Source organism: Oxyura jamaicensis, chromosome 10 (assembly GCF_011077185.1).
Source record: "Oxyura jamaicensis isolate SHBP4307 breed ruddy duck chromosome 10, BPBGC_Ojam_1.0, whole genome shotgun sequence".
NCBI classification, from domain to species: domain Eukaryota; kingdom Metazoa; phylum Chordata; class Aves; order Anseriformes; family Anatidae; genus Oxyura; species Oxyura jamaicensis.
This window is the reverse complement of record NC_048902.1, coordinates 1-25,302: the sequence shown is the minus strand read 5'-3', so window position 1 is coordinate 25,302 and position 25,302 is coordinate 1. Positions and strand designations below refer to the sequence as shown.

At 44.8% G+C, this 25,302-nt stretch overlaps 2 protein-coding genes across 2 annotated transcripts in view; one reads left to right on the top strand and one right to left on the bottom strand.

Annotated features, from left to right (window-relative positions):
- Positions 1 to 11,746, top strand: part of SQOR (sulfide quinone oxidoreductase) — a 19,095-nt gene extending 7,349 nt beyond the window's left edge. Inside the window, exons 2-10 of the mRNA XM_035335283.1 lie at positions 3,781 to 4,032; positions 4,352 to 4,522; positions 5,020 to 5,073; positions 6,691 to 6,885; positions 7,732 to 7,941; positions 8,436 to 8,619; positions 9,484 to 9,551; positions 10,485 to 10,663; positions 11,054 to 11,746. Coding sequence (XP_035191174.1) covers positions 3,799 to 4,032; positions 4,352 to 4,522; positions 5,020 to 5,073; positions 6,691 to 6,885; positions 7,732 to 7,941; positions 8,436 to 8,619; positions 9,484 to 9,551; positions 10,485 to 10,663; positions 11,054 to 11,111 — 1,353 coding nt within the window. The 5' untranslated portion in view covers positions 3,781 to 3,798 and the 3' untranslated portion in view covers positions 11,112 to 11,746. The remainder of the gene's footprint in view (positions 1 to 3,780; positions 4,033 to 4,351; positions 4,523 to 5,019; positions 5,074 to 6,690; positions 6,886 to 7,731; positions 7,942 to 8,435; positions 8,620 to 9,483; positions 9,552 to 10,484; positions 10,664 to 11,053) is intronic.
- Positions 11,747 to 11,899: 153 nt separating this feature from the next.
- On the bottom strand, positions 11,900 to 14,554 carry LOC118171861 (nicotinamide riboside kinase 2-like). Its single transcript, XM_035335286.1, has 8 exons — positions 14,260 to 14,554; positions 13,989 to 14,079; positions 13,621 to 13,666; positions 13,301 to 13,487; positions 13,024 to 13,095; positions 12,469 to 12,575; positions 12,144 to 12,252; positions 11,900 to 12,049 (listed from the first exon to the last, which is right to left on the bottom strand). The coding sequence occupies exons 1-8, from the start codon at positions 14,283 to 14,285 to the stop codon at positions 12,043 to 12,045; spliced, it is 645 nt and encodes a 214-aa protein (XP_035191177.1). The 5' UTR covers positions 14,286 to 14,554; the 3' UTR covers positions 11,900 to 12,042.
- Between the last annotated feature and the right edge of the window lie 10,748 nt (positions 14,555 to 25,302).

Genomic DNA, 25,302 nt, shown 5'->3' with positions numbered 1-25,302 from the left:
GGGGAGGGCGAGATCTCGTGGGCGGGAGGCGGGAGGGCGAGAGCTGGGGGGGGGGGGAGATAAGGGTGCGGGGTCCACCCCCCCGAGCCATCGCAGCTGACAGCTGCCGCGCCTCGCCCTGGCTTCTGGGTGAGCCCGCACGGCTGCCGGGCGACCGGCTTGTGAGGCCCGGGCCGTGTTTGCCGTGGCCCCGGGATGTACCCGCGCCGAGCGAGTGGTGAGGTACCGGGTCGGCTAGCGGAGCTGGGAAGTGAGAACGCACCTCTGAGCCTCGGTGCCCCTCATTCACCGCTCTGGCTGTGATTACCAGCCTTGTTTCGGACTTACTGTCTGTGTCTTTATCCATTAGAGGTATGTTTTATTGCAGCCATTAATACATGCAGTATCGTAACCCAAGACAACTTTCATCCTTGGAGCTTGTTCGTTGGCTTCGAGGGAGGTTGAGGTTGTAGCTGAAACTTTAATGCACATGGGTGGGTTGTAGCTGCTCTGTGTTGGGTTGTGCACAGAACTAGCTGAGGAGCGCTTGTCCTGTTCTGCTGAATCTGCTTTCTTGGGTGGAGATGATAATTGGCTAAAATGCACAAAAATATTCGATTATAATGCGTCAATTAATAAGCCCATTTTTAGCAAAGTTCCTCTTTAAAGCAAATTAAAAAAAAAAAAAAAAAAAAAAGCTGGCAATCGTTTCCTCCATGATGCTTGTAGAAATGTTATTTGCTTTTTCAGAGCAGCTTAATGAAGAGGGTTCTTGTGTTTTATTTTCTTGGTCTCTTAAAGGTACATAGGTCACTAATTCTGGAGAGGTGCTTCCTATATTTGTTAGTTTTTAACTGGGAAGCTGTTGATACTACCTTAACCTGCTTGATGGCATGCAAGCACCAGATAATATGGAGCTCTCCTGCTCAGTCTGACTTTTTATCACATTTTCTTCAGTATTAAATAGATTTATTCCAAAAGCGTGCAGCATGCAATCTTTATCATATCAATACATTTTTCTTTTGTGAATCTCACTTTTCTACAAATAGCCTTACAGTAAAAGGGACAGGAGATTTATGAGTGGAGTTAGTGACTACTTTCAAGCTTAGTCTGTTTAAAAAAAAAAAAAGAAAAAGAAAAAGCTTAGATATGCTACCTCTACTGGTAGAAATGCCATTTTTGTGAACTTCAGAGTCAGTGTGTGACCTGATTTTTACTTGTGTTACACAAGTTGTACTGGAGTGGCATTACTCGAGCTGCCGATGTTGTAACAAGCTATGCTTTGCAAGCAATAGGAATACAGTTCTACTTACTGTGACAGAACTAGTTTGAAACAGCAGAACTGGAGCTAAATGGAGAAGTACTGTGGGCTTTACCTTTCTAGCTAGAGCTCCAAGACTTGCATTCAATCCTTCATCAGGAATGTGATTTCATGTGATACAAGGCTAGTGCCAGGTGGGATGTTCTGTTGTATGTAGTTTAAAGGACAGTAGATAAGCATGCTGTATGTTACAAAGGTCTTGGAAAAGCTGAAGACTTCAGCTCAATTCAGTAGACTGGTTACTAATTTTCTATTTTTTCTTTCACTTTTGTTCTGTAATTCCTCCGTCCCTTTTATTGTACCCAAATTAGAGGACTGGTGTTGTTGACACACCTGTTAATTTGAGAGTTTAATATGAAGGATTTTGCTGTTTGTTTTTAAACACCTGTCTGCAAATGGCACTTCAGATTGTTTGTGTGCTCTAAAACAACTTAAAATCAACATAATGCTGCATTCTCATCTGTTAGACTGCTTGTAGTTAGGGTATGTCTTTGTGTGTTTGTAAGTATGCTTACAAACATGCTTACTTCAAGATCTGTTCGGTCAGAGAGGATAACTATTCCTTACTTAGCACTACAAACGTGAAGTCTTCTTCTGGATATGCTGTGTATTGTCAACCAGCAGGCCACAGTGCCTGTTATGTTGGTTTAATGAAACCAAACCAAAACCCTTTGTTGATGAGCTTGGGGAAACAGGATGTACCTCTTAAAACTGTGTCACAAATGGAAGTTGCAGAAATTACTCGTCACAAAAATTCCTCTTTCTGACTTGAACAGAGCATGACATATCTCCACTGGGTAACTTTCACTTCTAGGGCTACAACTTCCTCTGCATGCTTGAGCAGGTTGTCCACTTCTTTAAAGAACAGCCTGCACAAGATAAACAATAAACAGCCTTCTAAAGTGAAACTAGCTCACTTGAGAGTTGCCTTTTTTTTTTTTTCTTTCCTGTTTTTGCAGAGGACACCACCCATGTTTTCTCTCTCCTTCTCAAACTAATTATACTCTGAGAGGTAATAATGGGACTTCCTAAAGAATTTAGGGTACACAGAGGTGAGGCTAAGATAACACAGAAGGTGCAGGATGAATTGCTCAACTATGTCTAGTGTAGACATAGAGTGTTCATGTCAGAGAGTTCTTGGAGTTGTCCTTGGATTTTATTTATTTATTTTTTAATATTTGAAATTTCTGGTATAGATTTCAAACTCCTCTCTGTAAATGCCAAAAAGGAGTTTTACCCTTAAGAAGTGAAAAAGCTGCAGTTCTTGCCTGGTGATTCAAGGGATTAAACAAAGGGGGGCAGGTGAAAGTATACATGAAAATCTTGTCTTAAGTTGATGTTCAGGTTATAATGCTTACTCATTCTTTATTGGCAATGCTGCAATAAGGAAATGAATTAAAATGAGTTTATACCTGTTTTATGACTGAAGAGCTAAAAACTGATATTCAACATGTGCAGGCAATGTATTCAGAAGAGGAAGAGTTCTTGTTCACTCTAGCACAGGGAGAGAAACATGTTTGGAGATTAACATTAACTGACATTTAGGTAAAACAGTTGTGCTATCCACTTGACTACAGTTGTCAAGATTCCACCACTTCCTGGTTCTGACTATTCCTTGTCATGTGAAAAGGTACAGCTGTAGCAAGGGTAAGGACGGATTTCTGACATTTGCTTCCAGCTGCTTTACTGATATAAATGCTGAGAGGTGATCATGGACAGAGAAATAAGTATTTTAGGTGTACTTAAAGATCCCAAATCTAGGAAGATGTAAACTCTTGTTTCATGGAACTTTGTTTTCCTGTCAAGCCTAGTGCTCCTTACTTCTCCTGCAACAGCAGATTAGTACACACGCCCTTGCTTATAGCACTGGAAAACTTGGCATGCTTGCCATTGTGGCTTGCACCCCTGAGAGGTGGGGAGAAGAGGTATGTCTGCTGTGCGCATATGCTGGTCTGTGTTGGCATTCAAATACAAATGTAATGATTTATTTTCCAACAGTGGAATGGCACTCAGTATGTTTGCACAACTTGCTTATTCAGTATTTCAGTGATCTTCAAGAGTAAATCCTACAACCTGCAATCCTACAACCACATCACACTGCGACCTAGGAAATCCTGTTCTTTCTTGTGGCACTCATCTCTTCAGGGTGTAGTGATATTACAGCTGGAGTAACAGTAAATATTACAGCAAATGCATCAGCTATGCTATAGCATCAGATGCCCTTCCCTGCCAAAATAAGCTGAAAAAATTATTACCCTTTGTTAGAATTATTTGCTTGTAGGAAATTTTAATTTCCTGGCAGAGGCCATGATTAATTTTTATGTTTTTCCCAAATTGCTTGCAATCAGTCTGCAAACTTAGTATCTTGGCTGCAACAGAGGTTTAGTATTACAGTTCTTGCCTTGGAGACTCATCTAGCCATATAAATAAATAGGAACTCTGCCTTCTGTCATTAGCTGGTGCTTTTCCTTATCTTGCAGCTTCCTGCTTACTGAAAGATGGCAGCAATTGGAGTAGCACTGTCCTGTTCCTGTCTCCGTCCTGGCGTATGGCTGCTGAAACCAGGAGCACAGAAGATGAGCTCCCTTGGTTTACATACTGCTGCCAGGTGTGCTGCCAAGGATTATTATGAAGTACTTGTTCTGGGTGGAGGCTCTGGTGGAATCACCATGAGCGCTCGGATGAAGAGGAAAGTGGGGGCAGAAAATGTGGCTGTTGTTGAACCAAGTAAGGTAAGACTTCTCACACTGAAAGCAATAAGCATTTTACATATGTGACCAGTTTGATCTGATTCTCATCCTTCTTCAGCCCCACATATTTTTAACTGTGGAGAGGAAGCCAACTAATCTGCCTTCAGTAAGCTTCAAATGAAATGTGTTGCTCCATGCATAGACATGCATGCATCTGTTCAGCTTTGTCAGGCAAAACTCTTGGTTATTTATACAGCTCTTTGGTTGAGAATAGCACATTACTTCCTATTTGAAGTGATGTACCTGCATCTTAAAGTTCAATTAAACTGTTCTTAAATAGTCATTTAAACATTTCTTTCAGACTCATTACTATCAGCCATTGTGGACCCTGGTTGGTGCTGGTGCAAAGCAGCTGGAAATGTCTGCACGTCCAACAGAAAATGTAATGCCTAAAGGTGTTGAGTGGATTAAGTCTCGAGTTATGGCACTGGATCCAGATAAGAATTGCATCAGGCTAGAGAATGATGTCAAGGTAATAACATCAGAAAAATGTTAGTCTCAGTCACTTATTTGGTGTCTGTCCATCACTTGCAGATCCCCTTGGAACTATCTATGGAGCAAAACCTTCCCAAGCACCGAGGAGGCTAGGAAATTTGCTTAGTCTTATGAGAAGTACTTGATCCTAAAATCTGTTTCTAATAATTGTTACAGATAACTAGGTTAGAATAACCTCAACTTACGACATCGTCATCATGAGTCTTTTTCCTCTTTATAAAGAATTGAATACAAAAGGTGGAATAGTTTGCTCAAAACACTTGGTTTCCTAGCCAAGCTTGTGTGTAGAACTCTTAATGCAGTTAACATTTTAACGATAAATTATTATTACAGAGTAACATTTACTTTCATAATGCCTGCCCTTATGACTCTATTGCTGTCGGACATCTTAAATTTTCTTTGACATAATGTTTTGTTTGTTGGTTTTGTTCTTCTCTAAAATACTTTTTTTTTTTTCCCTTCTCTCTACAACAGATATCTTACAAGTATCTGATAATTGCCCTTGGGATTAGTCTGCATTACGAAAAGGTAGTTCTTTTACAGTAGTCCTGTTTTTACTAGTTTTAATGGCACCACATGCCCTCATGATTGACTAATGTAAATGGTTTTTCAGTATACTTTTTTTTTTTTAACTGCAGGATACTGAATGCGAGTATGAATCAAAGAGCCAGAAGGCAGCATAATGTATTAAGTGTGTCCCTCCACAGATTTCTGTGTAAAAACTCAAATTACCCATGGGGAAGTCTTTTAGGATAGTTTTGTGGCACCTCTATGGCAACACCAGGTGATGGGACAGCAAGTTAAATCTGAACATCAAGTGTAGTCTGTAATGAGACAATGAGGTATGCAGACTGCAGTCTGAGGCATTTCTAATGTAAGCAGAAATGAGGAGCACACAGCAGTTAGTAAAATGTGTCCTGAAGAATCAATTTTACCCCTCTCTACCACCTTTTTTAAAGGGTACACTTCAAAAGGAATCAGCTGTTACATCTGTGTGTGACTAGACCTTTGGACCCTTCCCATCTATTAGTTTTCTTGTACACTTCCTACAGTGGCACTCAAACTCATGATATGGCACCAGAATAATCATAGCACTGCATAGGAAGAGGAAAACACAAAAGCAAGGTGTTGGAACGATTCGACGCTCTTGGCTTTAGCCTGCCCAGCATATGATGTAGTAACTAATGTGTTTGACTCTCTTTTTGAATAGCTCCTAATGCATACACAAAGCAAGAGTTAGTCTTAGTTAACTAGAGTCACACAAGATGAATTCAGCTGATTATATCAGCAGAATGAGGAATTGCATTGTGCTCAGTGACTCTCTCAGTCTTCATTTAAATTTCTGCAGTACAGCTTGAAAAAAAATAAATTCAGTGTTCGGAAATTCAGTATTTGGTAGTGGAATCCATGTAATACAGTTGATCGTTATTACTCTCTGGTGAATTTAGTGAATAAAATTCGTAGTAGTAGGCTTACATGGCGTTAAAACCAAAGTGGCCATTTTAAAAAGGATGGTTGCTCTCATTTGTCTTCACCAGCAGCATAGTTCCTGGTGTAGACTAATCTCTCAAGCACATTGCAGTGATGTAACATGACTTAGTTTTCTCTCAGAAGTTCTGCAATCTGTTATTTTGAAAGAGGGACAACTGCCTTTCTCATAAACAGATGCTCTGGCATACTAGTAGGAAAATAATTATTGGAGACAGAGCTGAAGCAAAATAACCTTACGAAATACAGATATCTGCAACTAAATATTATGAGAAGTTTAAATCGCTTTATAAACTTTCATAATGCTTTTTTAGCTTTTTTTTTTTTTTTTTTTTTTTTTACTTAAAATGATGTGGCAGTGACTTTTCTGTTCTTACTCTGAATTTCATGCTGTAGTCTACAAAAACTTGGGTCTGGTTCTGCACTGAACAGTTACTGTACAGATATTGCAGACCACAGTCATTTCAGTAAATATTGCAACATTTTGATGGAAATAGCTGTTTGGTTGGTAAACTTATTTTCAAAAATACCAACTAGCAGGTTTATATGAGCTTTCTCTTTTCTTAAATAGCTGTTTCTTAAGTCTCCATTTAATACTTGATGATGAAGACAAAATTCTTGCTGTCTGTACTTTAAACCTTTGGTTTTTTTCCTTAGATCAAAGGCTTGCCTGAGGGTTTTCATCACCCTAAAATAGGTTCCAATTATTCAGTTCATACGGTAGAGAAAACATGGAAAGCTTTGCAAGACTTCAAGGAAGGAAATGCTATCTTCACTTTCCCAAACACTCCAGTGAAATGTGCAGGGGCTCCTCAGAAAATCATGTATTTATCGGAGGCCTACTTGAGGAAAGTAAGTATTTTCCTCTCTCTTACAATGTCTCTTACCACATCTGGAAGGCTTTTTCTAAGAGGTTCTTATTATCTGTAAAACAAATAAAAAAGCAGATGGGAGAAATGTGACAGGATTATTAAATGAAAGTGACCAAGTTGCCTTTTCTGTTATTAATGTTTACTAAATGAAGCTAACTGAATTGTGCATAAGCATTTTGCATTTATTTATTACTGGAGAAACTTGCAGAATTCATAAGGAATGAACTGTTTAACCTGCTTCTGGTGAGCTACTGATACAACTGTTCTTAGCCTAATTTACAACTCCAGGTGGTACACTAAAATCACACTGGCTGACATTGTCATTCTTGTTGCTTTAAGGAGCCAGTGCCTACTAAAGCAAGCTTAGTGGCTAAATAAAGCAAGCTTAGTGGAAACAGAAGACAGCTTCAAGTAGAAGTGTCAGGCTCCATATATGTTTTAAAATTACATGTGACCAACCTACTGGGCATCTGAATAGTGCATAGAATTGACGGTTTCAGAATGCTACTACAGATGTTTAACGTGCATACAGCATCATTGTTCAACAAATTGCAGCCATCTCTTTTCCCTAGCAATTTGTGTGGGGGACATCTTCAGTACCTTACTCTGAAGGGGTAAAGTATCATAGGAATTAAGGTACAAGGATGTATCCTGTCTGACTTCTAACATGCTGTGAAATACTGTATCTGAAGAGTTCTGATGTTACTACTACGTTAATTATTGAACTGCACTGTTCTATTAACTTTTCAGTAGTGTGGCATAGTTCTCTTGCTTCTGCTAGCTTATCTTTGTAAATAGAAAAGGCTCACTTGATTTTTCTGTGCAGACAGAAAAACGACCCAAAGCAAACATACTGTTCAACACTTCACTCGGTGTCATATTTGGTGTTAAGAAGTATGCTGATGCGTTGACAGAAATAATAAAGGAGAGGAATATTACTGTTAACTATAAGCGGAACCTTGTTGAAGTTCGACCAGACAAGCAGGAAGCTGTGTTTGAAAACCTGGACAAACCTGGAGTGACTGAAGTTCATCAGGTGAGAAGCTTTCAGGCCTCTGGTTTGGTCCTTTTTCTTCCTATGTACTGTAATGTAACTACCACAGTATAACAATGTAATCTGTTGCTCCATTGTATACTGGCATTTCCTCCTTGCAGTACCTTGTAGTACTTCTATTTCAGAAGATTCAAGTTTGAAACTTGAAGTGGGGGTGGGAGGAATGACTTAATAAACCATGCCTGAAGTTCTGTATGCATTGTTAGTATAATTTGGGAATGTCTCAGGCATATATATGGAGGAAAGAAAACTTCTGTTAAGTCAGTTTACATGGAGTTGCCTGATAAGCTTCATGTTAATAAAGAATTTGGAAAGGATGCACTTCAAATTTGAGATCAAAGTCTCACTCTCTATAACCTTGTTTAAAATAAAAAAAAAAAAGAAAAGAATTCTTCATACTGTTTTTAATTTCTTATCAATACAAGTACAATTTGTTCTGATAAACTAGACATTTTGTGCCTTTTCTGTCTGTCTAGTATGAAATGCTTCATGTCACGCCTCCAATGGGGCCACCTGATGTACTCATCAACAGCCCTGTCTCGGATGAAATTGGCTGGGTAGATGTAAATAAGGAAACTCTACAACATAAAAAGTATCCTAATGTTTTTGGTATTGGAGACTGCACCAACCTGCCAACGTCAAAAACTGCTGCAGCTGTAGGTAAAGGCCTATGTGTTTGTGTGTGCAGTGGGAAGTGTGGGAGTGACAGTAAGCTTTTAAGCCTGATGGATTGTTTCGTTTGTTACCCTTGAGGCCTGAACTTCAATATTTTTCCATCTTTCTAAAAGACTTAAGTCTCCTGGGCCAACTGACGAGCTAAAAACTGTACTGATGCCATTAACCCCCAGTTCTCATTTCAGATGCCTGACAGCTTGACTAATCCTATTTTCTGTGGTCACAGAATGGCATAAAATGAATGTGCTACTCTTGCATTGTCATTATTCAGTAACCAGACTTTCTACTCTTATCTTAGCAGCTCATGCATATGTGTCAGCTGATAAGTCTCTACTGAGGAATCATGTGTTCAATTCTTGTAGTCACAGGGTCCAATATAAAAATGCTTTACATGGTCTTGTAACTTTAAAAGAAAGAAAATCAAATCCAAGGGTCTATAGAGTAATGTGAAGAGTGGTATAGACAACTATTGCAGCAAACTTCAGTGTGCTGGAATCTTCAGTGTTTGGGAAGACTCGACAAGTATAATTCAGCATGGGAGAATGGGTTTAAGCTAAAAACATATAGCTCAAGTTTTGTTAAGCCTTTGCATGTTGGAAACAATGAGGCCAAAGTGTTACTGCAGGTGTGATTTCTTTTTTTTTTTTTCCTTTACCTGGGATTGTGAAATTTGCAGACTGATTTGACATATATGTGTTCACTTACAGCTCAATTGTCTAACATACCCAGCTACTACTGTTTGCTCAGCAGTATGACAGTAATTGTTGTCTAAAGTAGAACAACAGTAATTGTTGTCTAAAGCAAATACTTTTTTTTTTTTTTTTTCCCCTACTTCTCTTCCTTATGTAGCTGCCCAGTCTGGAGTGCTTGATAAAACCATTTCCCTGGTAATGAAAAACCAGTTGCCAACTAAAAAGGTACCTACAGCTTTTGTCTTAGGGGGAAGTTGTCTTGAATGTTACAACCACTCTCATGCAGGAATTTCTGCTAAGACAATCAGTTAAACTGCATGAACTGAAGACAGAAGGGGCTTCATGTCAGCAGTAGAGGTGCTAAATGGCTAATTACTTATATCATAGTAGTAATTTAGTAGCACAATTCATATTCGTGGTATTGTCTTTAAAATGTGATCTATTTCCTTCTTTCTGAGTTGGAAGAAATTGAAAAGCTGATTGGGCTGGGTTCATTGACAATGCAGGTGGACTTATTTGGAGTAGTATTGTTGGCTAGTATAATCCCTACTCCAAGAAAACCCTCAGAAACCCTATATATCTGTACTATGTTCAGCTTGTCTCTCATGTACAGAACATGATCTTCTAAGGAGTTAAATGGAAGTTTTTGTACTCCAGAAGCTGTTAAGCCTGTGACTTTTTTTTTTTTTCTTTGAGACAGCTCTTATTTTAGGCACAGTTCCTCAATTAATATTCCTGGGGTACTGAGCTGAGTATTAGTCCATACTCCTGTGATCCCCTGGAAGTTCTTGAGACTATATTTAAGAACCTGTTTATACTCTGTCCGTTAAAGCCAGCACCAGCTCTTGTCCTTATCTACTGGTCTTTTCTGCTGGTTACAGTAATAGCCAGCAATTAATGACATACAGCCCTTTAGGCAATTGTTTAGGTACATTCTAATTTAAGTAGTGTCATTATGTAAATATACAATCTGCAACTGAAAGACAATAGCTTGGTTATTATGATTATCAACTCATAATTGTCAGCCTTTTAAGCCTGCTAGAATTAACACTAAGTGCAGAAACCTAGAACCTTACTTTGGTATATTAAAGTTAATCATGTAACTTGCAATACTTGAGCATCTAGCCTTTAATGTAAATGGTGTATTCTTCCTTCCAGTATGATGGATATACGTCCTGCCCACTAGTAACAAGCTATAACAAGGTCATTCTAGCAGAGTTTGACTACAATGCTCAGCCTTTGGAGACCTTTCCCATTGACCAGAGTAAGGAGAGGATGACTATGTACCATATGAAAGCTGATATGATGCCCTTTCTCTATTGGAATGCACTACTCAAGTAAGTATTTTAAGTCTGAGGAGGCATAGGTGGCGTGATCATGCAGAACAAAGACGGATACAGGTACCAGTACCTGTTTCGGATAACAAGTTATTTTAAAAACAGTAATTGTACAGTGAACTTCAACTTTTTGAGCATTCTTTACTAGTAACAGGGGCTTGTGAAGGAACAGTACTGAACTTCACAAAAGGACAACCCTTGGCCACCAAGTTGAAACAACCTAGCTAAAGTAAAACTGATTCTCCAAGATAAACCCCTAGCATTCCTCTCTTAGTAAATGAAAGTATCGTAAGAGAGTAAAACATCCCCCTTCCCCCTTACACCTATTGCGATAGCATGTGCAGATACGACTGATGAAACAACTTTCTCCCCAACTTTCTCCCTTTCTAGGGGATACTGGGGAGGACCAGCTCCTATCAGGAAACTAATGCATCTGGGTTTGAAGTAAAGATCACAGCCAAAGCTCTTGAAACAAGAGGACCGGCATGAGTATGCATACTCCCTCTTGGACAACCACTTAATAGACTGACTTCTTAAAATGAAGCTTTTATCCCAAAATTTACTTTCTATCTACTTTACTATCTCTATCTATAGCCTTACTATACCCTCAGTACTCTTCTATGTAAACCAAAGCCTTAAACTAATTCCGTATGTACACTGGAGGTTGAAGTTAAGTTACGAGCTACTGAAATTTTCTACAGCAATCATTGACCATAAACTTATATAATGGAATAGGTTTTCAGTGACTCTACATGCTAGTAAAAGTCTGAAAACCACCTCGTTCTCTCATTTTTGAGGAACCCCCTCAGTCCTAATTTCTTCAGCAAAAAACACTGCAGATGGACTGGCGCAGGTTATTGAAAGGAAAATAGATCTTACTTTTCCAGACTTCTTAGACATATCACTATAAACCCAGTATTTTTGCTCTAATAGGACTCAGCATAGTTGCATTATTCAGCTTCTCTCTTACCCTGTCAATTACAGGAACGTGTTTCTCCAACTAAAAAAGCCTCATACACACTAATTCCCCATATAAAGCTTTGTTTTAAAAAACCTGTGTCACATAAATATGCATTATGTACAGTAGCAGTGTTGTGCCACTTAACATCACCTTTGTTATGTCTTACTACTATAGTTCATGAACATAAATAGAATTCTTAATAGACAGGAGATTGTGAGAAGACTTAAGTCAGCTGGGGACACCTACTAGGTTCAAGCACAAATTAACATGACAGCTGAGGGGGAAATACTTTTTTATTATGACCATATATAGCTCGGTTTCAGGAGAAATCAAAGTCAAATCCAATAACTGAGTCTTCACAGAAGCTGGAACTTTAGTGGCAGTCTGGTAGACAGCTCAGAGCAAACAGGAATCATCTTCAGTCCTAAGAAAAATAAAGATAGATATGAATGTATTTCAAGTTATAGCTTTGTGGTTTTAAACATAGCCTTTTAAAGGGTTGCTTTTGAGTTCCAATTACAAGCATGAACGCATACCTGCATATTAAGTAATTCTTCAATCTTATTTTGGATCTGCCCATACACCTCATTGAACAGCTCCTCCCTTGATTTTGTTCCATTCAAGTGCACTTAAGAATGTAAAATAAGAGAGCTATAATAGAATCATGCTTCTGTAAGCTTGCCAGATTCTGATTTAAAGGCCATGCACCTGACTTACTAGAAAAGTTTCATATACTCCATGCAACAGTTTCAACTCTTACACTTAACTAGCATGTATAGCCTGAACTTGACGAACATTTTCCTCAAACAATCTTACAGAAGTACTTTTGTTATTGAAGACTTACCCACATCAACACCAAGATCTTCCATTATCTTCCTGTGTTTTACATACATAGGCCAAACGTGGCCATCAAACAATCCAGGTGGATCTGGTACAGTATAATTCCTCGAACTGTAAATTAAAACTTTATTATTCAAGAGTAGTCTTATTACCGTTTAGACAAGTGACGTATCATGCACTCAGTTCTTCTACACCCTAGCCTGAATCTGTTGCATTCAGTGTAGTTTTTGAGCTTAAAAGTTAGTCCTTAGCATCAGCTGAAAACAGATACAGCTGCAGAGTACAAAAAAAAAAGTTTGAATTTGATGGGCTGGTCCAAAGCATGCAAGATGTAGAAAGGATTCCAAGACTGATCTTACACTAAGCACTGGTCTCATGTACACAATAGTTTGTTAGAAACCTTTTGGGCTCATCCAGTGGAAGAAGCTACAGTTTTTCAACCCAGCAGCTGCGTTAGTGTTAATACTTTCTTATCTAAAGAAACTTTAGAGAGAAACTAAGTCTTGAGCTGCTTAAGATGTTATCAGGATAGCAAAAGAACTTACACAGATAAACTTACCTTCTTCTCCTTTTACACTCTTCATATGGAATGGAAAGAAAGTACCGATGGTGGAAAATATCAATCAGTGGCCTGAAAGAGACACATTTGGTTGCACTAGTCTGTTTCATTAGCAGCAAGAAATAGAAAGATAACACTACATCTATGTTATCTGGAACTATCTTCAGGCTAGTGACACCATTAGTCAATATCAGCTGCTAACTCTTGGTTTAGAACACTTTATTAAGTTACATAATTCATATAAAAACCAAGATATATGAAATCATAACTTGATTACCTGTAGGTGTAAAGTAGGAAGCCTTCCACAATAAGAATGTGGATTGTTTTATCTTCTCCCTTCCTGTCTGGTGAGATTTGGGCATCCAGTGTGTTGTTAATCCCATGAGAACGCTCAAACTTGACTGGGTTTTTTATCCAAGCATTGATGGTATTCATCATAGCCTCCATATCTAATGCACTAATCACTAAGACAAAACATATAACTACCATTAACCAGCAACTAAGCATCATCTAGCAACAAACTCAGTACACAGAAAAATACACATAAATGATTAAAGTACTTCAGTTTTTTGAGTTAACACTGTAACAAAGCCTTACCATCATACTGTTTAAACCCATCTTCAACTTCTATTTCATCTTGCGGCTGAAACAGCAATAAAAAAACACCTGCTTGGTCAGCACAGCTACCAGGGTGCTAGATCTCCATTTCAAAGCAAAAAAACAAACAAACAAACAAAAAACAACAAATTGAAGCTTGAAGCTAAAAACCAGAAATCTTAACGCTCCACCAGGTTTCGCTGCATGCAGATAACGAGCAGAAGAAGCAGTCCCAGATAACCAGGCCGCTCTGCTGCCTCCCCACCAACACGGCCGCTCGCCTCCTCCTCCTCCAGCCGCACCACCGAGCCCGAAGCGGGACCAGCTGCCTTCCACGCCCCGCAGTGGGCAGCCGAGCACCGCCTCACCTTGAAGAAGTCATCTTGGTGCACCACGCTGCAGTTGGGCAGGGCCTGCATCAGCTTGCGGGTGAGTGTGGTCTTTCCGCCGTTAGTGACCCTGAGGGAGAGCGACGGGGACAGCTCATCCGCGGGGGACCCCAGTACAGCCCCATGGACCCCCCACCCCGTCTCCTCAGAGCCCCGTGGACCCCTCAGCGCCCGGCCGCCACAAGGTGCCGCCTCCCACCCGCCCCAGCCCCGCGGCCGCGTCTCAGCCGCGCCCCGCCGCCGTGCTCACCCGCCGATGCCGATGACGACGCTCATGGCGCGGCCGGGAGCCGCCCGGCCCGACTGCTGAAGCCTGAAGGGGACGGGGCTGGGGATGCCGGCGCCGCTGGGAGCGGCCGCCTACGTGCCCGAGCTGGGGCCTGGGGGAGGTGGTGGAGGAGGAGGAGGAGGAGGAGGAGAGGGGCCGGGAGCCCGCCGTCAGCTGCGGGGCCGCGCCATGGTGGCGGGAGCAGGGAGCTGCGGAGCCTGTGCGCGCCGGGCCGCGGCGCTCCGCAAAAAGACCTTGGCGCTCACTGCACGCGGCTCCCCTCCTCCGCCCGCGCGCCCATTGGGATGCCTCCGCCCCCGCCGCGGCCAATGGGGAACGGCGCGGTGCGGGGTGCCTCACGCCCATTGGGTGAGGAGCGCTCGACTCGCGCCCGATAGGGCCGCGGCTCGGCCGCTCGGCGGCGTTCATTGGAGGGGAAGCGGCCGCGGAGGGGCTGCACCAACGCGCCCTAAAGTCGGGGGGGGAAGGAACCCCGGGGGGGGGGGTGCGGCCCGGGGGCACCCCTCAGCTGCTGCGGTGGTTCGGCCCGCGGGGCGCCCTGAACCTGTTTGTAATTACGGGCCCCGGTCCTGCAGAGTAGCGTTTCAACTGCGTGGCTTAGAGGTCCTTCGAAAGTCAGGGTTCTGGTGTGCTGGGTCTGTTTGGTTGATTACATTTTCACGTGTCATCGAGCAAGGTGACTTTTGACTCGAGTTTCATGCCATCTTAAAGCTAATTAAACCAAATTTTATCTACAACTTCCACTCTTTTTTTTTTTTTTTTTTTTTTTTTTTTTTTTTTTTTCCCAAGACGTTGCCAGTCAGCTATACAACTGTACAGCCATTTCAGGATTTTAGTACAATATAAGTAAAACAAGCAAAGCCAGGATAATTCACCAATTACAGGCACAGAACAATGAAATCTTGGAAAGGCAGTCAGCCTGAAATACTGTTCTCCCCATCAATCCAGTGCTGACAGAGCCAGAGGAATTAAAAGGACAACTGGGCTCAGAAGCTGCTAGGATTTAACAACTCAGTGTGGGCAGGGCAAGTGAGAGAGGTAGTTAGGAGAATCGTGTCAAGTAGTGATAGACCACTGACAGCATTAAACTAGGATGCTACTTAGTGACTTTGCTAACTGCATTGTGCAAATTAACTAAAGCAAGAAGCCTTGGGCCCTTTACCAAGGTCAGTCTCCTAATAAGAGTGTGAGCCTATTTTAAGAAAGTGGCAGAAACTGGTTCTGCAGATGGACAAGAGCCAAGGAGCAACTGAGTCTGTGCAAAGACGAGGTCAATGAGTGGTGATGAGGAAGAGTCTTCAATCTTCATCCCCACGACCCCCGACGACCACCACCAGGATACACTGTGCAAGCGCAGATGGGAGGAATTTATGGAAATGACTCATTGGAATTAATTTTAGTATGAACCAGGGACAGGTTATGAATATGTATAGGTGTATTGTGAAACTTCATGCATATGTAACTCTTTGCTGCATATAACCATGGCAAATTGCTGCGTCAGGTGCGCACGACTTTGGTGGGACTACCCCCTGTGCTGCCCAGTGCTGAATAAACATACCTACTTTACAATCTTATTGATTGTGGAGTCCGTTTTCCACAAGTCACAAGGGCTACCAGCCTGCAGCTGAGGTGAGGTAGCAGCTGCTAACTTTGCACTCAGTGCCTTTCACCAGCAGCTTGAGTCAAGGATTCACCATGACCAGACCTTGAGTCTGTAGGGCAATTGTGGAGAATAGATATTATTAAAATTATGGTGCTCATCTCCTGTCAATGGAAAGGGGAGATCCTTTTGTTTTCATTTAGGAGAACGTTCTAAACTTCATATAGAATTAGTATAAGTAAAACACAGAAATATTGTCAATACTTTTTAATGCATAGCAATGATGGGACAAATTGACTTATATTCAGTGAAATATACCTAAAGGTCATAAAGCTCTGGGCAGTTTAACTCCACAGGCTGCAGCATGGCTGTGTATCCTGCCCATCTCATTCAACATCTGTGTCTGCATGTGCTAGCCATTTCCCCGGCCCTTTGTCTCTCCTTGGTGCTGCTGCTATGGGGAAAAACAAAGAAAAAGAACAACAGGATATTGTCTGGTTCTGGTCTGTGTGCCAACAGTGACAAAATGTTGTTTTCTCCTCGGTTTTGGGATTCTTGTTGGCTTTTATTAGTCTTGGGTGAGCCTGAGCACATTAAGATGTTTTTTAAATTCTTCCAGTTACTGTGGAAACCTTGAGTCTCTGGGAGGAAGGCGGTGTCCCATGCCCTTGTGCGGACATTCCTGTTCTGGAGGATGACACCCTGACTCATGCAGAGGAAAAGAAGAGCCCCGTTGCAGAACACAACATGAAGACATCTAGTGCTGCTCTTTGCTAGGATGACACCTGCAGGGCTGCCGCAGGAGTGGAATGGATGAGTAGCACTGAGAAAACAGCATTGTGGTACAAATCTCACGCCAAAGCAGAGCACCGTTTTGGCTTCCATTCTCCTTTTCTGACACCTGTACCTACATGTAAGCATGACGTGCACTGCCAGATAGACTTCTGTAGCAAGTTACTGAGCAATGGAATCATGCTGGGTTGTGGATTCACACCAAAGTGGTCTAGTTTAGCTGTCAGGATTATAATCAAGGAATATCAACTGAAAAAGTGCTGGGGTTGCCAAGGCAGGAGCTGGCTGCTACCAGTGCTTGAATGAGGAGGTGGCACCTGGCAGGAAGCCTGAAGTCACAGGTGACACGCAGGTACATGCTGCTGAGGCTGAAAGCTGCGGGGTACAGCAGGAGGAGAGCGGGCATACGGCAACTATTTTGGGATGGAGATGTTCCCATGTCTATTTTGACTGTGTTAAACTCATTTCACCCCCCAGTAAGTCTGCTTTCAAAATAGGTTATTAGGGTACAGTGACACACTTTGTGATTTTTAAGAAAATCTTAGCTTTGATAATCTTCTTCACATGCAACAAACCTAAATAGTCTGCAACTTCTGTGAAGTGTGGGCAAAAGCTTTGGTTTCTGCATGTTCTTGCGGTTGTGGGGACCGCTGTCCCTTCTTAGCTGCATCCATACAAGGCATTAGTAGTGATAAAGGCCTTTGTGAGAGGATGAAGTGGGGTGAAAAATGGTAATTTTGCCAGTTGTATTAAAATCACACAGGATAAAATGGAAGTTTTTCATTTCTGCAATAATGTATCATATAGAACACCTAAAGCTAGGACGCAAGTGCCGCAAACACTTTGAAAGATGAATGGCAGAAATTAAAAAAAAAATCTGCTTAAAGTGTGAGAAGTGACAAAGTGAAATAAAACTACAAAGGTGAAAGAAATTGATGTGCTAATTACGTAATTGTGGGACTACATAAGAAATGTCTGTGATAGCAGGAGTTTATGCAGTTTGGTATTGATTTAGAAAGGCTGAATTTATGGTGTTGCAACTTCTATTAAGCTGTAAGCTTTTAAAATAAATTTTTAATAAAGTGGCGTGTTATTACATTGTTTTAAAGTTTTAAAATGTGAAAAAGTTTATATGAAAGGCTACTATAGATGCCTGAGAGGATATATATTAAAATAAATAAATAAATAAGTTACTAAGACTATGCGTTTTATCATAGCTTTAGGACATGTATAGTCTGTGAGTTTCCTGTTTGTGACTCTGATTTGGGATTGCTGTGTTAATAGTTCTGGGAAGGTCTGAGCCCTGTATGATGAACTGGTTCTGTTGCTGATATAAAAAGCTCTTTTTTTTTTTTTTTTTTTTTTTTTATGGCTTAGCGGCTTTTTGGAGTTGTAGAGTTCTCTTTACTTTGATCTTCTCTGTGTTTGTGAATAGCAACTATGTAAGACATAAGAATACTTTGTTTTGCAAATATTTGTGAAGCTTAAGCATTCAATCTGTTGTGCTTCTAAGCTGTTCTTTCTGGAAATACTGAATAGTTGTGAAGCTTTGGCTGGCTCTAGCTGCAAGAGGGTCATTGACTGTTAAACAAGACTTAGTTTAGTTCTTATATTGCTTTAATTACACTTATTTACAGAAACTAGTATATATCCTACTTTCTGTCTGGGAATAGATGTGCATGCTTCTTCATGCTGTTTTCTGATCTGAACATACAGATTTTTAAATTGATACTTAAAATTAACCAAGTAGTCATGTAAAAAAAAAAAAAAAAAAAAAAAAACAATGGTTTGCTATTGCATTATCACAGAATAGTCTAGGTTGGAAGAGACCTCTAAGATCACCGAGTCCAACCTCTGACCTAACACTAACATGTCCTCCACTAAACCATATCCATAAGCTCTACATCTAAATGTCTTTTAAAGACCTCCAGGGATGGTGACTCAACCACTTGCCTGGGCAGCTTATTCCAGTGACTAACAACCCTTTCCGTAAATAAGTTCTTCCTAATATCCAACCTAAAACTCCCCTGGCGCAACTTTAGCCCATTCCCCCTTGTCCTGTCACAAGGTACGTGGGAGAATAGACCAACCGCCACCTCGCTACAGCCTCCTTTCAGGTACCTGTAGAGTGCAATAAGGTCGCCCCTGAGCCTCCTCTTCTCCAGGCTAAACAATCCCAGCTCCCTCAGCCGCTCCTCTTAAGACTTGTTCTCCAGACCCTTCACCAGCTTTGTAGCCCTTCTCTGGACTCGCTCAAGCACCTCCATGTCCTTCTTGTAGCGAGGGGCCCAAAACTGAACGCAGTACTCAAGGTGGGGCCTCACCAGAGCTGAGTACAGGGGGACAATCACTTCCCTAGTCCTGCTGGCCACGCTGTTTCTTATGCAAGCCAGGATGCTGCTGGCCTTCGTGGCCACCTGAGCACACTGCTGGCTCATATTCAGGTGACTGTCAACCACTACTCCCAGGTCCTTTTCTGCCAGGCAGCTTTCTAACCACACATCTCCCAGCCTGTAGCTCTGTTTGGGCTTGTTGTGCCCCAGGTGCAGAACCCTGCACTTGGCCTTGTTGAACTACATACCGTTGGCCTTGGCCCATTGGTCCAGCCTATCCAGATCCTCCTGCAGAGCCTTCCTACCCTCGAGCAGATTGACACACGCACCTAACTTGGTGTCGTCTGCAAACTTGCTGAGGTACACTCGATCCCCTCATCCAGATCATCGATGAAGATGTTAAAGAGGACTGGCCCCAGTACTGAGCCCTGGGGGACTCCACTAGTGACCGGCCTCCAACTGGATTTGACTCCATTCACCACAACTCTCTGGGCCCGGCCATCCAGCCAGCCAACCCAACAAAGTGTACCCCAGTCCAAGCCATGAGCAGCCAGTTTCCTGAGGAGAATGCTGTGGGGGACAGTGTCAAATGCCTTACTGAAGTCAATGTAGACCACATCCACAGCCTTTCCCTCATCCACGAAGCATGTCAGTTTGTCATAAAAGGAGATCAGGTGTGTCAAGCAGGACCTGCCCTTCATAAACCCATGCTGACTAGGCCTGATCGCCTGCTTGCCCTGCAACTGCTGCATGATGACACCCAAGATAATCTGCTCCATGAGCTTCCCTGGCACTGATGTTAAACTAACAGGCCTATAGTTCCCTGGGTCTACCCTCCGGCCCTTCTTGTAGATGGGCGTCACGTTTGCTAGCCGCCAGTCAAGTGGGACCTCCCCTGATAGCCAGGACTGCCGATAAATGATGGAAAGCGGCTTGGCCAGCTCCTCCGCCAGTTCTCTCAGTACCCTCGGGTGGATCCCATCCGGCCCCATCGACTTGTGTACATCCAAATGCTGTAGCAGGTCGCCAACCATTTCCTCATGGATTGTGGGGGTGACATTCTGCTCCCCATCCCCTTCCACGAGCTCAGGGTACTGGGCGTCCAGAGAACAACTGGTTTTGCTGTAAAAGGCTGAGGCAAAGAAGGCGTTAAGCACCTCAGCTTTTTCCTCATCTCTGATTACTAAGTCTCCCTCCACATCCAATAGTGGGTGGAGATTCTCCTTAGTCCTCCTTTTTCTGTTGATGTATTTATAAAAACATTTTTTGTTGTCCTTAACAGCAGTGGCCAGATTGAGCTCCAGATGAGCTTTGGCCTTTCTGATTTTGTCCCTGCACCGCCTCGCAGCATCCTTGTAGTCCCCCTGAGTGGCCCACCCTCTTTTCCAAAGATTGTAAACCCTTTTTTTTCTCCTAAGCTCGAGCCACAGCTCTCTGCTCAGCCAGGCCGGTCTTCTTCCACGCCGGCTCGTCTTTGGGCACGTGGGGACAGACCGCTCCTGAGCCATTAAGATTTCTTTCTTGAAGACCACCCAGCCCTCCTGGGCTCCTCTGCCTTTCAGTACCGCCTCCCAAGAGACTCTGCCAACCAGTGTCTTGAACAGCTCAAAGTCAGCCACATTATGTGCCACTTTAAGTGTAAACAAGCATAAAAGTATGTCTCTTTGTAAAATTAGAAGCCTTATTTAGCTCTGGTCTGTCATGTAACTCAGTATAAACTTATCTAGGTTATTAATAAATCTGTTGAACGAGGCACTTGCACTCTTTTCATGTTGTCCAAATCTTGATATTTTTCTCTGCACTGAAGCTATGTTGGTCAGGTGGATGAATAAGCATGGTTTGAAACTTTATTGTGCAAAAATCACATTTCTCCACTAGAGAGCACAATTTTCTATCAAACCTCTGTCAACTGCTCTATACAGGTAGTTACTTCAGTGTGGGGTGTTTTTTTGTTGTCAGGGCTTCTTGTTTATTTTATTCCAGTCAAGTTGAAAACAGCAAGTGACACCAAAGAGTCAAACCTCTTAATCTACCTTGTAGGCTCTGACAACCTTACACCAAGAACGCAACGTGGCAATGAAATATTAACTGCTGTGACTTGATGGAATTTTTATGGTATCTTTTCGTACTCAGAAATAAAGTAGCTTACAAGTGGTATAGGATTAAGTCTTTTATATGTCGCCTGCCAGAGTCTCGTCACTATCTGTTTGTTGGTTTGCCACTGACCTGGACCCAACACCTGAGCCCCTGCCTCAGACCAGACCTCGGAGACCCCACTGTGGACCTGACTGTGGAGCCCCTGACCCAGACCCAACCCCAGAGCCCTGGACCTGGTTCTGACCGTGAGCCCCAGACCTGGAGCCATGCCTGAGCCCAGGACCCTCAACCACAGAGTTTGCCCCGAGCCCCGACCTCAAACCCTGACCCCAAGCTCTGACTCGGGATCTGTCCTTGAGCCCTGGACCCAGACCTGACCCAAGGACCCAGACCCAGAACTGATCCCAAGCCCTGATCCGGAGCTGACACTGAGCACTAACCCTGTGCCCGAGCCCCAGCCCTGGACACTCGACCCTGGACCCTTAACCCTGAAGCTGACCACAAGCCCCAGACCTGGAGCTGAGCCCAAGCCAGAGCTGACAAGACTGCTGAAATGGACCTCAGACCTGGACCCAGAGTTAATCCTTAGTTCCGAGCCCAACCCCGGACCCTTAAGCCTGGAGAGTGCAATGCCCGGAATGGACCATAGACCTGGAGCTAACCCCGATTCCCAACACCGAGCCCAAATCCCAGCCTGAGCCCCATACGCTCAACCTGGGACCATCGACCCCAGACCCTTGACCCTGGACCCCTGATGCTCTAGTCCAACCCTGGAGCTGACTCCAAGACCCAACCCAGCAGCTGACCCCGAGCACTGACCCAGCAGCTGACCCCGAGCACCGACCCAGGAGCTGACCCTGAGCCCCCGACCCCAAAGCTGTGCCTTAGCCTCGACCCCAGAATGGATGCTGGACCTGGAGCCTTGAAGCCAGACCCTAACCCTGATCTGTTGACCACAAGCTGCCGACCCTGGAGCTGACTGCAACACCAGCGATAACCCCAACCCGTGACCCCTGGAACAGAACCTGGAGCTAGAGCTAACCCTGAGCCCCAAACCCAGATTCTTGATCCCGGACCCTTGACCTGTGACCCTGGATGCTGAGGCCCAACCCCAACACACAAGCTATAGCCCATAGCCTCCAACCCAAGCCCAAAGCCTGGACATGATGCTGTGGCAGGGACCTGAGCCTCGGACCCCGGAGCTGACCCAGCATTCTGACCAAGGAGCTGTCCCCAAGCTTCCAACCCTCATAATAGGTCCTGGACCCAAAGCCCCAACTCCGAGCCCCGACCTCGAGCCCCCGACCCCGGAGATGACCCTGATCCCAGAGCTGACCCCACGTCCCTGAACCCAGAGGTGACCCCAGACCTGGAGCTAGCCCGGAGCCCCAAACCTGAGCCCAAACCCCAAGCCTCAGCCCCACACCCTCGACCCCAAACCCTTGCACCGGATACACGACACCGGAGACCCCAACCGGGACCCGACTCCGGAGCACCCTATGCCCAGAACCGGGCTTGACCCTGAGGCCCAACGCTGAGCATGAACCCCAAGCCCCAACCCCGGACCCTCGTCAACGGAGCCCCTTACCCTGAATGTGGCACCGCACATGTTTTTTAGGGTCCTAATTAGGGTTTGGCTCAGTTTCCGGTTAGGGTTACATTTAGGGTTATTAGGAAAGAGAGAAGGCACAGTCCTGCTGTGTGTAGGATTACATAAACGCTCCCCAAGGGACTTCAGGTGTCCACAAGGGAGCCAGCTCTCCAGATCGGCTCCCCACACCTGTTCTGCAAATCTGGTACCCAGAGCTGGTCCCCAGATCTGGTCACATGACCTGGTCCTCGGACTGAGTCTCCAGACCTGCTCCCAAAACCTGGTCCCCAGACATAGTCCTCACAGATTTGTGTCCAGCCCAGCTTTGCTCCCCAGAACTTGTCCCCTGGGCTGGTCCTGGGACCTGGTCCCCAGACCTGATCCCCTGATCTCATCCCCAGATCTAATCCCCAGATATATCCTCCAAACCTGGTCGCCAGGTCTTGTCCCCACATCTGATCCCCAGACATATTCCCCACACCTGGTCCCCCAGACCTCGTTCCCAAAGCTGGTCCCCAGACATGGTCCCCAGTGCTGGTCCCAATAAATGGTCCCCCAGAACTGGTCGCAAGGCCTGGTCCCCAGAGCTGGTCCTAAAACCTAGTTCTCCAATCAGGTCCCCAGACCTGGTCCCCACACATGTTCCCCACATCTAGTCTCAAGACCTGTTATTCAGATCTTGTCCCCACACCTGATCCCCGCACCTGTTCCCCACAGCTTGTCCCAAGATCTGTTCTGCAGAGCTGGTCCCCAGATCTGCTCCCCAGACTAGCTCCTCAGACCTGCTAACCTGAATTGCTCCCCAGAGCTTGTCCCCACACGTGGTCCGCAGAATTGGTCCCCAGACCTGTTAGCAAAGATGTGCTCACTAAACCTGCTCCTCACAACTGAACTCCAGATCTGGTCCCCAGACCTGCTCCTCAGCATTGGTGCCCAAGGCTGGTCCCCAGACCTGGTTCCCAGACATGGTCCGCAGACCTTGTCCCTAGAACTGGTCGTCACACCTGGTTGCCACACATGGTCTCCAGCTTTTCTCCCAAAATCTTGTCCCCAGAGCTGGTTCCAAGAGCTACTACAGAGAGTTTGTCCCCAGAGCTGGGTCCCACAGCTGATCCCCACATGTATTCCAGGGAACTGGTCCTCAGACCTGCTCCCAAAGACCTGCTCCCTACATCTGCTCCTCACACCTACCTGTTCTGCAGATGTGGTCCCCACACCTTCTCCCCAGAGATGGTGCCCAGGGCTGCTCCCCAAACCAGGTCCCCAGAACTGGTCCAAAGACCTCGTCCCCAGATTAGGTCCACAGACATGGTCCCCAGAGCTGGTCCGCAGAGCTGTTCTCCCAGACCTACTCCCCACTCCTGGTCTCCAGCTCTTCTCCCCAGAGAATCTCCTCCCCAGAGCTGGTACCCACAACCGGTTCCCAGACCTACACCATATTGCTGGTCAACAGGGCTGGTTCCCAGAGAACATTCCCAAGGGCTCTTCCCCAGAGGTGGTCTCCAGACATGGTCCCGAGAGCTTTCACCAGTCCTCGTATGCAAACCTGGTCCCCAGACCCGATCCCAACACCTGGTCTCCAGAGCTTGTCCTAACACATGGTTGCCAGACCTGGTCACAAGACGCAGGCATGATCCCCAAAACTGGTCCCCAGCTCAGGTCCCCCAGACCTGCTCCTCAGACCCGCTCCTCAGACCCACTCCCCGGACCTGCTACCCAGAGCTGGTCCCCAGGCTGGTCCTCAGGGATGGTCCCTGAGCTGGATCCCAGACCTGCTCCCGAGAGGTGGTCCCCAGATCTTATCCCTACACCTGGTCCACAAGTCTGGTCCCCAGAGCTGTTCCGAAGACCTGGTCCAAAGACTTGGTCACAAGACCTGTTTCCCAGACCTGTTCCCGAAATCAATCCTCAGACTTCCTCCCCAGACCTGGTCCCTAGACACCTGGTCCCTAGACATGTTACCCGGAACTGGACCCCAGAGCTGGTCCCAGGACCTTCTCTCCTGGGTTGGTGCCCAGGGCTGGTCTCCCGATCTGCTTCCCAGAACTGGTTCCCAGACCTGGTCCACAGACCTGCTCCCCCCATTTGGTCCCCAGGGCTGGTTCCCAGGACTAGTCACAAGGGCAGGTTCCCGGAGCTGGTCCCCAGACCTGGTCCGCAAACCTGGTTCCAGATCTGTTCCCTACATCACGTCCTGAAGTGTAGCCCTCAGTCCTGGTCCCCAAACCTGCTCCCAAGATCTGGTCCTGAGAACCGGTCTGAAGACCTGGTTCCCAGATCTGGTCCCCAGCATTACAACCCCGTTTTGGAGCGGAGTAGGTCCAGGAACCAGTTCTGGGGACCAGCTGTTGGGAGAAGAGCTGGATACCAGGTGTGGGTAGCAGGTCTCGAGACCAGGTCTGGGAGAGCAGATCTGCCGAACAGGCCTGGTGACCAGTTCAGGCAACCGGTTCTGGGAACCAGCCCTGGGGAGCAGGTGTGGGGGAGCAGGTCTGGTCACCAGGACTTGGGAGAAGCTCTGGGGACCAGATTTTTGGAACAGGTCTGGGGACGAGACCTGTGGACCATGTATGGGGACAAGATCTGGGGAA